Source organism: Barbus barbus (genome assembly GCF_936440315.1).
Source record: "Barbus barbus genome assembly, chromosome: 16".
Lineage (NCBI taxonomy): Eukaryota > Metazoa > Chordata > Actinopteri > Cypriniformes > Cyprinidae > Barbus > Barbus barbus.
In genome coordinates this window covers 14,536,873-14,549,958 of record NC_136744.1, presented here as the reverse complement: position 1 = coordinate 14,549,958, position 13,086 = coordinate 14,536,873, and the positions used below count along the sequence as shown (strand labels likewise).

At 38.8% G+C, this 13,086-nt stretch overlaps 1 protein-coding gene across 23 annotated transcripts in view; it reads right to left on the bottom strand.

Moving 5' to 3' along the window:
• LOC306882620 (calcium/calmodulin-dependent protein kinase type II subunit gamma) overlaps positions 1–13,086 on the bottom strand; it is a 56,957-nt gene that overhangs the window by 17,976 nt on the left and 25,895 nt on the right. For 14 of the 23 annotated variants that reach the window (XM_079437384.1, XM_079437375.1, XM_079437385.1 and 11 more), the window contains exons 4-12: positions 10,077–10,131; positions 9,441–9,506; positions 7,646–7,718; positions 4,963–5,065; positions 4,191–4,274; positions 3,920–4,014; positions 2,093–2,215; positions 1,739–1,822; positions 1,270–1,312 (exon numbers count right to left, since the gene is read on the bottom strand). In XM_079437384.1, coding sequence (XP_079293510.1) covers positions 1,270–1,312; positions 1,739–1,822; positions 2,093–2,215; positions 3,920–4,014; positions 4,191–4,274; positions 4,963–5,065; positions 7,646–7,718; positions 9,441–9,506; positions 10,077–10,131 — 726 coding nt within the window. Of the gene's footprint in view, positions 1–950; positions 1,014–1,269; positions 1,313–1,738; positions 1,823–2,092; positions 2,216–3,919; positions 4,015–4,190; positions 4,275–4,962; positions 5,066–7,645; positions 7,719–9,440; positions 9,507–10,076; positions 10,132–13,086 lie in introns of all 23 variants that reach the window. The other 9 variants (XM_079437366.1, XM_079437369.1, XM_079437377.1 and 6 more) reach the window with 1 other exon arrangement.

The window sequence follows — 13,086 nt, the reverse complement described above, 5'->3', positions numbered from 1 at the left end:
ACAAAAGGATGTGGATCCTGTTGTTTCGGGTCCTCCATGCACAAAGACACCCCAACACATGCTGAAAGGTACTTCTGAAGCATGACACAGTGATCCCCACTGTGAAGACTTCAGTACAGTGGTTCTTCTCAATAAGTCTTTCCCTTAAGAGCATGCTAATACATACATGGTGTAGACATTCACTGGTACTACAGACAAATGCATGTCAGCATCTACCTACAATTTCATACCAGTGCAGTTGGTTGACCAAAAGCCGACCTGACTTTGGACTGTGAGGTATACAAGGAGAACGAGCCACCTTAAGAAACCATCAACATAAAACAAGGCAACTAAATCTGTAATGCAACTCTGAAATATGATGCCGTTCCTTAAGGTGACTCTGGTCGAAAATACCTCCACCGGAGCATCCCTGGACCATCACCAAAATTGCAAACCCATAATGCATTATGTTTCCAGTGTCTCTCTGTTTCCAGAGAGACACCACTTGGAAGACATAATACATTTTTTGTGATACTCTTCTTACCATCCCAACCTGCTGACAATGACACAAAGCAACTTCTGACAAGTTCACAGCACATTCAGTGCAGTGAAAAGGTCTCCACTGACAGGAAAGGGCTCTTTCATCCTACTAGACTTTGCTCAAAAGTCAGATACGAATGTGTCTCAGGGTTGGGAGTGACTAAATTTCAATTATTCTTGTTTTGCATGTGTCAATTCACTTAAATTTCAGAACTCAGTAGATATGCATTCACTCAAATTTGAATTGAAATATTCTAAATTTAGCCAACGAACCCAAACCCTGGAGCATGTGTTACATATTCTCTGCATAGCGAATGGCCTCTCAGAAGAGTTTCAGTGCCCGTGCGTTGGCAAGGGTATAGCAGGCTCCCCTTGGTCACATGCTGAGGCTGAAAGTGGGCAACTGCACCCTAGTGCCCCATCTCACATACCTTCTTGTGCCAGTGCAGCTGTGCTGGTGGTGGGGGTGGCGGGGGTGGTGTGCTGCCGACCCACTATTGGACAAAAGAGCATGTTGTTTTGGAGAGGCTGACTCAAGGCAGAAGCTCAGCCTTTCCGGTATCACAAAAAAACTTACCCAATTTGTATCCTAACAAAGCAACCTAAAGCAAATCCCAAATGCCTCAACGCAGTCAGGAAAGTGGGGCCAGATTACAAAATCAACGTTTTGAAAGAACCTACATAAATATACTAATCCCTCAATTTATGCACAAGTCTCACTTGTATGTCTGTAGCAAATAAGACATTCACCTGAGAAGTTCCTGGACACCAGCATGGTGGTCAAAATAGCTCCCTGCAGGAAACACAAATGCTACTTTAGTATCTTATCTAGAATTGCAATAAAAATTAACACTGGTAAGGACAAAGTCTTCAAACAATCATACATTTGGATAAAGTATTAATAATGGGTAATACTAAACAATAAGTTTGAGTTTGTTAACATTAACGAATGCATTTGGTGTCAAACTAACAATGAATAACATTTTATTAATTTAGGTTAATGTTCAAGCATTAATTTACAGTTTGTGCATAATACACTGACTAATTTTAATGTATAAACACTTGAAATGCAAAAAATGTATCAGTATATGCATAAATAACATTAACCTAGATTAACAAATGCTGCAATAGTACTGTACTTTGTTTACTCATGTTAGCAAATGCATAAACTAATGTTAACATATTTAACCTTATTCTGCTGGAAATGAATGAATCAGACCTTTAGCTTTCTGCGGGCATTGAACTTGCGCAGACACTCAACAGTTTCTTGACGATGCATCATGGAGGCGACAGTGGAGCGTTGCTAAGTGGGAAAGAGACATCAGTCCTTTGGACAAAACCTTATTCATATACGTTATGACAGATTGAATATAATACAAATTGCATGTAAAGTCTCATTTGAAGTTTTTCATCAACCAAACAGACAAGCAGATGTTTACTTTATTGCAGACTGGAGTGTAAGCTGTATGACATTATGTCAGTTGTTGGATGTAATCATGAAAAGCTAAGTGACAAAAATATAAACCAGCCTTGAGAGATATAATGAAAAGTGCTGGGGTTTAAGTCCACTTACGCAGACCCACGGATGTTTGAGCGCTTGGTCAGCCGTGATCCTCTTCGCTGGGTTGATAGTCAACATCTGGTTGATGAGGTTTTTGGCCTCTGGGGTAACAGTGTCCCACTCTGTAGAGGGAAACTAAGACATAAAGAGACAAGAGAAAGATAAGACGAATGAGTTTTCTTGAAATACAGTGAGGTCTACAGTGAAAACCTGTGGTTTGCTTCATTTAAACCTGGAAATTCAAAAGAAAGATTTTGAAACAATAAAAAAAAAATAATAATAATTATTTAATCAAACTAATTAAACACATTTTTATAGCTATCTTAAAATGATATGTATTATCAAAAGCTCTACAGAAATAAACATGAATTTAACATTTCTAGGTCACTAATCATAGATAAATTTATGACACTGATCATGTGTACAGGTGGTCACATGTTCTACCAGTGAAGTTCAAGACATTCTTTGGATAAATAATGCTGAAGAACATGATCATCAGGTTTTACACAAACTTGTTGAGTTCATGAAGTTCAACATTAAAGCAAAAGGTGGACAAACCAGGGACTAATACATGAATGTTAAATCAACTTTATGCTGATGCTAATAATACAAACTGCAATGAAAACATGTATTATATTAGGAAACAATGAAAAATAGAAGCATTTTCACTAGTCTCAGGCTTTTGTATGTAACAGAGCACTCAAAATACAGTGATGGACAAACACGCAGATCAATGGCTTCCATGGACTGTAATGGATGTTAATAAAATTAAAGCAGAGCAGCTAAAGCGATGGATGAAAAGTGGTGTTTTCCACCTGGATGGCTGAAAATGCTGAAACCAAAACTGGCCTTCGTAATCACATCTCTCCCACGCCGCAGCACTCCATCAAATGGACAATGCCACTATGCAACAAACACTACAAATACACTATACTCCAATGCACTTAGAGAGCCTATCAATCTGGACTAAAAGGGATGGAGCAAGCACAAATGAAATCAAATTAGTGTGAATCCATACTCTGATCATGCTAGATTGTTTACAAACAGCAGCTTTGAGCTACAGCTGGTCACTGCGAAAATATGACACTATGCCATTTGCAAGATTGTTGTAACCTCATATAAGCTATATAGAATAGTATTAACAGGAAATATCCCACTCTAAACTGGTTTTCCTTTGGGGTTTGAGGAGATGATGATGATGAAGACTCCTCGGTTGTATGTTCCTCTCCTGAGCTCTAGAGGAGGGGGCTGCCATCATTTATTATTGAGTAACTCTGCTCTCTTTCCCAACCAATTAAATATTAACAAAGGCTTCAATCTGGGTTTGCCACTCCGGGTCGATGTGGTGGTACTGAAATCTCTGTATGGGGATGGCCATGAGAGCATCTCTGTCAACATGCTGATGGGCAATAAAAGACAGGTCTAATAAAAGGGCTTTCACTTTCTCTTTCTGGTTGAGCTGAGCGCCGCTTAAAGTGGGTTACAAGCACTTTTTTTAAACAAACACCCTTTGTGTTTGACACACCTGTTTTGTATACGCTTCCTTTAATTACATCAGATATGTGAGCAGTGCAAAGTGAAGAGTGGAGTAACACAATTTTGCCTGGAGCGAGGAGTAGGTTTTTTGAAAGTTGAAAGTTCAACTGGCCGACCCAAGGTTAATTTTTACAGGTTTTCATTTTTATAGTAACAAAAAATTTCTATTTCGAACAACGACTCCAAACTTTTGAATGGTAATGTGGATGTGAACAAATGTTCATGTCTGATTGAATCTAAACAGTCATTAGATTATAAAGCAGTGAGAGCTCATTAAGGCAAACAGTGAGTGTGATTACTCACGTCATAGGCTCCAGCCTTGATCTGCTGATACAGTTTGTGCTGGTCCTCGTCCCAGAAAGGAGGGTAACCCACCAACAGGATATACAAGATCACACCTGCCCAGGACACACAAACAGGTAACTTCATACTAGTACTAGTCTACTGTTTTTCCAAATTAACGAGTCTTTTTTAACACTGACTATTCACAAAATTGGACAAAAATAGAACACTATAAGACTACAACAAAGAGTCTTGGAATGTGGACACTAAATAAAACAGGTGAAAATCTTACCACAAGCCCAGATATCCACTGGTTTGCCATAAGGGTCCTTTCTCAGGACTTCAGGGGAGAGGTATCCAGGGGTCCCTGCAAAACCTGTAAGGCCATAATGTGATTACATACATTTAATATCTAGAATCAACAGCTTTCAAATGACAAAATCTTCAACACCATCTCTTTATGACAATCAAATTCTGAGCATAACAAATAAGGCAACAACATTTCAGTTTGCATTAAACAAATTAAAACATAAAAAAGTTTTGTTTTGGAAAAAAATCTCTTTCTTGTAAGGCTGTGCAATGTGAAAAAGCATATAAAAACTTCCCATGGTGTTGGACAAGCTTAATCCAATTTGTCCACTAGCTTTGTCGTCTGTGACTTTTGACCTGTTTCACGTGAGTAGTCTTGATTCCAAAAGGACAGTAAACATTGAGAAAACTACTCCATATTTCCCAAGAACACAGAGTAAAAACACAAGCTGGCTACTCTCCAGAGCTCTCTAGTCCCACAAGTGCCACAGATGCCATGGAGAGCAAACAGAGCAATAAGAAAAGTCATTGATGGTTGAAAGTCAGCTTTCAGAATGAGTTTACGAGCACCAATGCCATCTAAATGAGCAGATGCATTTTCAGGGCATTGAATATTTGTTTGAAAAACCAGAGAAATTAATTTAGCCTGTTGAATTTAATTGAATCTTGCATCAGGATACTAGAATGGCTTCAAGCCAAATCCTTTAAAGAGATGAAGCTACCAATGAGTTGAAGAAAAAACAGAGGAGTCTTACCAAACCAGGCCTGCTGATCTCCCTGCACCTCGATGGCAAGGCCAAAATCAGCCAACTTCACTGCCGCCCCCTTCATCTTACTGGCCAACAGCAGGTTCTCTGGCTACAAGAGGACACATGACAGAGAAAAGGGTAGGAGAGAAGAAAATAGGAATAGTGAGAAATAAATAAAATGAGGGAGGAGATATTGTCATTTTAACATTAAAACAAAGCTGCAGTGTTCTATGCAGAGTGTTTGTCCCATGTTAAGGCAAAAAAGGTCTATTGACTATTGTCAATAGTGTAGTAATGTATGAAACGGCTCATACAGAAGCAGCTTTCTGCTGGTCAACGCAGAGTCGCATGACAAATTCGAACCCGTTCCAAAATCTGATTGTAAGAAATTTTTCACCCTCACGCAAAATTCCTAATTGCACAGATTCCCACTGAAGTGACAACTTGTTTTGAATGCTACAAGTATTATTTATATACTAATATACTGTAGAATTTAATATTTTTGGATTAGTTTTTATTTTTATATTTTCACTTAAAAAAAATTTCACAGACAACGACCACAGCGTCATTATTTTATACTATTTCACCTAAATTAAATAAAAACCAACAGAGCTTGTTTTAGTTTATTTAGGCATCACTTAATAATGTTTTTCAAGATTAACTTTAAATTAGCATTAGATGACAGAAAAAAGGTAATACAAATATAAAAATAGGGAAAATAAAATATTCAGTAGCACAAGCCATAAGAATCATGAAGTGCACAGGCATTCAATCCCATACGGCTGCTTATTTATTCTGTGCATGATTATGCTAAAGGTGACAATCAAGCCTACTGATACAGAGTTTAATCAGCTGTGATCTGCATAAAAGGACATAAACGTATCCAGCATGTTCTATGAGGAGAGTCTTTCATCATCACATTGCAGGAATACTGAGATCCGGACTTGAACTACAGTGTGCATCAAGTGAGAGAGACAGAAATGTGCGCATGCTTGTAACATGTGTGAGAGAAAAAGGGAGAGATTGCATGTGGTGTCTATATCTTACTGCTGTGTGTGTGTAAAGCGGATGAATAGCTGTGACAGCACTGCATAATTCATGAAGAGACAGAGAGGAGGGGCTTGTTATCTCATGTTACGAGAGCAGGAGTGAGCTGCTCTCTTGCTCCGCTGTCCTGCACACCCCACTGCCTCTGAATGCTGCAGGCACAGCCCTGACCTGGACACTGCAGAGTCATGCTGCAACAACTGCCCCAACACGTTTATAGTGGGACGGGCACAACAGACTTTCTGTGACGTCATATCATGACTTATTGTATGAATATTAATCAGGGGATGCTGAAATAGCTAAATCACATTCCTGAACTGGCCAGTGATGTTAACTAATATTCATAAGCCAATCCAAAACAGGATTGGTAACTCATGCAGCAGATACACCATACTGAGATGCACTCAAATGTTTTAAAACTGTTTTGAATTTATTTTGTGAAATAAAAACCCTACAAAATGCTAGGCATCACATCCTAAGCATCATATATCAACAAACAGTACCAACAATTAAACAAACTGCAAGTCATTAAGATTTTTTTTTTACTTAATTTAATAGGCACATTCATTTTAGTATTATGTTATGTTAGTATCATTTACTGTATATACTACAATATAATTTAGTAATTATTAATTAGGTTTTATTTTATTTCAGGCTTATTTCAATTACTGAAAATAATTTTTTAATAGTTTTAATTTTAGTTAATAACAACACAGTGAACTTCATTCTTACACCTTCAATCAAAACCAGCCCATCTGTCCCCCCCAGTGCCCCTGTCCTGCAACCCTAGGGAAGGACTGTCTCTCTCTTTCCTCCTAAACACTCTTTCTCTGTCTAGCTCCTACTCGGCTATTCCTGCGACTGTTGTAAGATTTACTTTTCCTCCTTGTCTCTCTGTTTTCAACAGTTCTGTCTCTTTCCCCCGATGAATTAGAGAAGGTAAAATGACTCCCCACCAGACACGCTCACCATCATGCCATGACTCTGCAGTCAACATGACATCACACAGGTTTCCATAGCAACCGGCCTGCCTGCAGTACTCCTCTGTCTGCCTTTACTTTTAAAGAGGTGAACTAATATGGAAAGCAATGGTTTGGGGTTCGACACATTTTTGTCCACCACATGCCACTGATCTATTATGTATTTCATCAGTTATTATTGTAAGGAAAAAAAAAAACACTTGCACACAACACACACACACACAATTTCACCTTTTAAACAGACTCTACTATATCATCTATTAGGAAGTGATATGTGGAGCTACAAAGGAAAATCATTGTAAAGTCTGACGAGCGAAAAGGAAACAGTAATTTAATTTCAATCCAATATGAGCTTCAGATTGAATGATGGCATTTAAAAAACAAATCTCTCCATCATCCGTTAAATGCTCCTTTGTTTGTTTTCTGCATTGTGCTTGTCATCAAATGACCCCTCAGGATTGGCCACAGCCAACCGGCCAAGCTCTGACGTCAAGAGAAAGAAATAGCACAATCAAAAAGCATACATGTTCTTCGGTGTTCACACAGCGTTTAATGTTGCAAGCACGATTCTGAGTGTGTGCAAATGACGCCACAGAGTTGCCAAGAGGAGGAGGGTTGGGATGTTGGTATTGGCACGTTGCCACAGTGACGGCATGACTCACCTTGAGGTCCCTGTGCACAATGTCATGCTGGTGGATGTGGCTGACGCTTTCCAGGATCTGATTGATGCAATGACTGAGAAACAGAGACAGGGAGAAACAGAAAGCAGGGGCGAGGAAAAGAGGGTTGGATTAGGGAGAGAAACCCAGGCATTAGTACAAGGATCTAACTCCAGATAGAAGACTGGGTGCAAGAAATCCAGCTGCAGAATCTGGCCTGTGCAGACAGACTGAGCTTTGCACAAACAGATAAAAACTCTGTTTAGTTTTGTGGTTCTCAAAGCTGCCAGAGAAGCTTTCCAGGATGGGAAAGAAAATACATTTACCATGACATCCAAAACAAATTTCCTGAAGCTGAATGTGTGTGTGTTCATTTAAAACAGAAACAGTAACTTTTAAAATTTTAATAATATTACACAATATTACTGTTTTACTGTATTTGTGATCAAATAAATGCAGCCTCGGTGAGAACAAGAGACAAAAATATTACCAACGCTATACTTTTGAACAATAGTGTATATATATATGTCCTACCAATACTACACAGACGTGCATTTGTTGCTCTGACAGACTTGCACTGTAGAGGTCTTTCCATAGACTGTGAGGGGACAGAAATAACAAGCACCGGTGGAGCAGGAATGCTTATAAATGCAGCGAGTGGAGCAGCTCATTACGGAGCTCTGAAACCTGTTCAAAAGGTCATGACCTGAGGACAGAGCGCGAGTTGGGTGGGGATGACATCTCTCTGAAGGTTTTTTGTGTTTGTTTGGTAGAATACTTGAAAAATAACACATTTCTGAATAATTCGGTTTAAAGAGAGAGCTTGCAGAAAGACAAGCAACGGCGGTCGAGTAAAGAAAGCGCCCCATTAGATATTCCCTACAGCTCTCTTGAGGAAGGATGGCGAGGAAGACATTTCTTGCGTCCAAATTTGGCAAAATCTGTGGACTGCATTCCATTCCATCCCATTACGGATGCACTTTCCAGTAAAAACTCTCTGTTCTCCCTTGATGCAAACTCTCAGAAGCAGCCTTTATGTTGTAAGTCTGGAGAGTGGCTTCCAAAAGTAATTGCAAAGTGACACTAATTTTGTTGTTCCGGCTTAGTGCTGAATATGAAGTGGAAATGGACTGAAGTGCAGTCAGTCAGCTTTAATTTAAAGGGATGCCTATCCCGACAGCAGGTTAAAAATAACACCACATTTCAGGCCAGCTACCATCCCCATTAAAGCACTGAGAGTATTTACATAGCTTGACATTATTTGAAATAAAAATATCATGTTTAATAATTAGTTGCGTAACCCTGGCATTTAATGATTGTCTCGCTGTCTGGGAGCAAAGGGCAGTGTTAGAGACAGAATAATTTTTCTTTTTGAGGCCTTACAAAAGCGATACAGTGATGGCTGCAGGAAGTATTATCATGGTACTTTAAATAAAGAAAAACCTATGAGATTGATGTACCATAGTATTTACATTAAAAATCCACAAATATATATTACATGATTTATACAAATTTTAATATGCTGATTTTGTGCTCAAGAAACATTTCTTATTATTGTCAACGTTGAAAACAGTTGGGCTGCTTAATATAGTTTTGTGGAAATTGTGATACTGTGTGTTCTTTGAAACACACAAATGTCTTTACTGTCACTTTTGATCAATTTAATGCATTCTGGCTGAATAGAAGTATAAATTTAATTTCTTTCTGCCTCAGTAACCCCAAAATGACCCACAGTGGTGTATATTATATAAGTGACAACTAAACACTGATATGATTTTAGGTGAATTTTTAATCTTACCTTGCATCTGCTTCACTGTAATATTCTCTTGCGACAATGTCTTCAAACAATTCTCCACCAGTCACACTACAAAAAAAAATACAAGAAAATACAGGCTTTATCAACAGCTCAAGTGTGGAGAACCCACAGTGGTTCCATTCAGCTATAAACTATAAAGAGCAAAAGGCCTGTAGAGGAGTATGTGGCTAATGGAGAGTTTTATCACCACGGGCCGGCACTTGAGTGTTGGGCAAGCGCTATCTGTCTTAAAGATACAAGAGCCCTGAGAGAGGGCCATACAGTCACAATCTACACACACGTACACTTACATGTATGCCTTGCTCTCACACACACTGCAGTTACACAGAGGAGTCTACATCTCAACAACACTGATAATTGTTTAACATGACATCAACATAACTTAAGCAAAGGAGTTCAAAAATAAAGAAAATTCTAGGCTTTTTATGGTACAGAGAAATGAGCCTACTGGCTAGAGAATAAAGTTAAATCGTCATACTTCAATTACATTTTCCTGTAATTAACAGTTAATTACTGCCAAACAAGGCTGAAAGGAAGTGGAAAGTGAGTACACAGGCGTCAATCCTGTTTTACACAGAAGTAAGATGGAAGATCACAGTGTCTGACTCCGATACTTACAGGTCAAAGACCAGGTAATGAAAGCCTTCTTCTGAGATACTGTCATGGAGACGCACTGTTGAGGGAAAACAGAAAGAGAGAATGAGGTAAGACAGAGAAACAACATAAGCAGGATGAACAGAAGGGGCTTTTATCCTTTTCTTGACCTGCCCATGAAGTCATCCTCATTAGCTCTATTTCAAATCCCAACCTTGCTGCCTAATGCCTTCTAAGGCAGCATCCTAGCTGAAATGAACCTCATAACTGACCCATTTGAAACATTCATAGGCCCCGTTTGAAGTTTGCTGTATAGTGGACCCCATCCCTTGGTTTAGAAACATGTAATGGAAACAAATAATGAGCAAAAGTATTTCACATTTTGTTCCTAATTACATTATTAATATTTTTAAATATTTAACTTTTTTAATTAACACCCCCCCCCCCCCCCCCAAAAAAAGAAAAATTAAATAACATTTTAATTACTCTGAACTATTTTAGCACTGAATGAAGTTAATATTCATGGTTTGCCCATCATATTGATTTTTTTAAAGCAATTCTTTCCTCTGTGAAGGATACATGCAACAAATCATATTAGATGGCAATATTAAGACAAATATTTTTATCTTTGGAAAAATTATAAATTTTGCACAATAAGGCCGGGCTATGAAAATATTCATGCCCACTTTAAATTAAAAAGAATCACAGCTAACATAATTTGTCTAAGAGAAGGAACTCTAGTCTTTGCATTTCCGAGGGAGCGATGGCATTGCAAGTAAGGCAAGGAACATTTGTTATCTTGATTGAAGGTAATGAATTTGTCATCGGTAGTTACAGATTTGAAACAGTGCACCTGCCAGATCTCACACATGCTGCCATTAAGAGACCCCCGGCTCGCTCTCATTGTGTGTGGGTCCATGTAAATGACAGCGTGCATTAATCTCAGCTATGTGAGGGAGGTGGCTGTGTTAGAAGAGGGCAGAAAGGGCAAAGCAGAATTATATTATCTCCACATCCACCCAGGATCACCCGCAGCGCTGACACAAACACACGCGTTCTGACAAGACGACTGTGTTTTAACACAATTCAGACTGAAGGTGCTGTGAACAGTGTTTTAATGGAGAGTGATTTTAAAAGCTTGGCCTGAGAGAGGTGTGGATAGAGCTGATTTGTGTTGTACTCTCATGAAGATGATACTCTCTGAACTTGTTGCCCTAATGTTTTTGACGAAGTAGTGCTAGACTTTACTGGTATAGCACTAAAATGGGAAAAAGCAATAATACTAACCGTGTCCGTGTTGCAAGAATATGTGTGTTTTGCAGTAATGTAGCTGTGAATACACAATACCGTTCAAAAGTTTTTTTTTAAAGAAATTAATACTTTTGTTTAGAGGTCGACCGATATGGGTTTTTCTCTGGCCGATGCCGATATTTAGAAATCAGGGCAGCCGATGGCCGATATATGATGCCGATTTTTTTGGCCGAACATGCAGTAGCCTATATATATTGCGTAAACACCCACCGTTTAAAAAGGGTCAGATCGAAAGTTAGGCAAATTAAAACTAAAGAAAACATATATATTTCTTTAGTTTTAATTTGCCTAACTTTCGATCTGACCCTTTTTAAATGGTGGGTGTTTACGCAGTTGGCTAGTAAGACTGCGCTCACTCTGTTGGTTAGTAAGACTGTCACTCAAGGCTGGCAGTCGTGCATATGATCTGGATCAGAGTAATATCGCGTCCACATCGCAGGTTTTGCGATTAGCAAATCGCAACGTCTCAAATCGTGATTGCGATTCGATTTCGATTAATTGCACAGCTCTACCAGGTTCTCTCTTCAAAAAGTTAGCAGGCAGAGGGGGACATCACAGGGTTATCCGTTGTGCCAGTGGAATGGCAATCTGCTTGCCGCACGAGGCAGCATCACGTGTTGCTTGCAGACGCGCCTGTATATTAATCGGCCTAATTTGCAGCACAATCGACCAATGCAGATTAATAAAAAAATGCCAAAAATCGGCCGATCAATCGGTCAACCTCTACTTTTGTTCAGCAGTTTGATCAGTATTAAAATGCTCAAAAGTGAGAGTAAAAACACTTAATGCTAATGTATTCTGTATAAAGATTTCTATTTCAAACGAATACTGTAAAACAATAAAAAAATAAATCACAGTTTTTATTGTATTGTTTAATCAAATAAATGCAGCCTTTGTGAACAGCAGTGCCCTTTATACCCCCCCCCCCAAAAAAAAAAACATTCACTTGTATTTTATACTGCTTTTACAGAACTGAAAACCTACTTTATTTTGCATCTTTGATCACTTATCTTGATCTGTATTGTTACAACCCTACACAGAACTAACCATAAGGAAAGAAGTCTCTGACTGACCAATATAAAGTTTGTGTTTATTAGTAGGTTTTCATGTTCCCTGGTTACCAGTGATATTAAACAGCTCAACATCTTTTTCGAATGCCAGTATCGGACACATAAATCAAAATCTTTTATTTTATTGGTAGGAGAAGTTTTTTTGCTTAGCGGAAAAAGAAACTCTGCCAAAAAACACCAGTGCTGGGTGTGGGTTTTCACACTCTACTGAAAAGCTCCACAGGGATGCATTGTTCCTTTCTAACATATTGTCACACCAAAAGTGTATGCCTGAAGACATAGCTCTGGGTGAGATAGCATGAAGAATGTATGTAGATGCATGTAGGTTATGTGTGTGTGACTGGCTTATGTCATTCTATCTGCTCTTGTTGTGCGTCTGTGGGCCAACGGCAGTCAAGTGTTCATATCTGCTGGTTTTAGAAAGAGGGTTTGCTGATAACAAACCCCACTATTGATAACCTGTACAAAGGCAGTAAGTTACCCTTTATGTGTTGTGTAAGTCTATGCCCAAGACAAAAGGAGAGGAAAAGAACAAGTGTGTTAGCTTGAGTCTTTGTCGCCATAGGCAATGTGCTCCTTAAGAATGCTCTCTCTCTCATACACACACTTGATTGCTCTTTTTGTTAGGAGTTTATTGGCAGTCCATGCAGAAA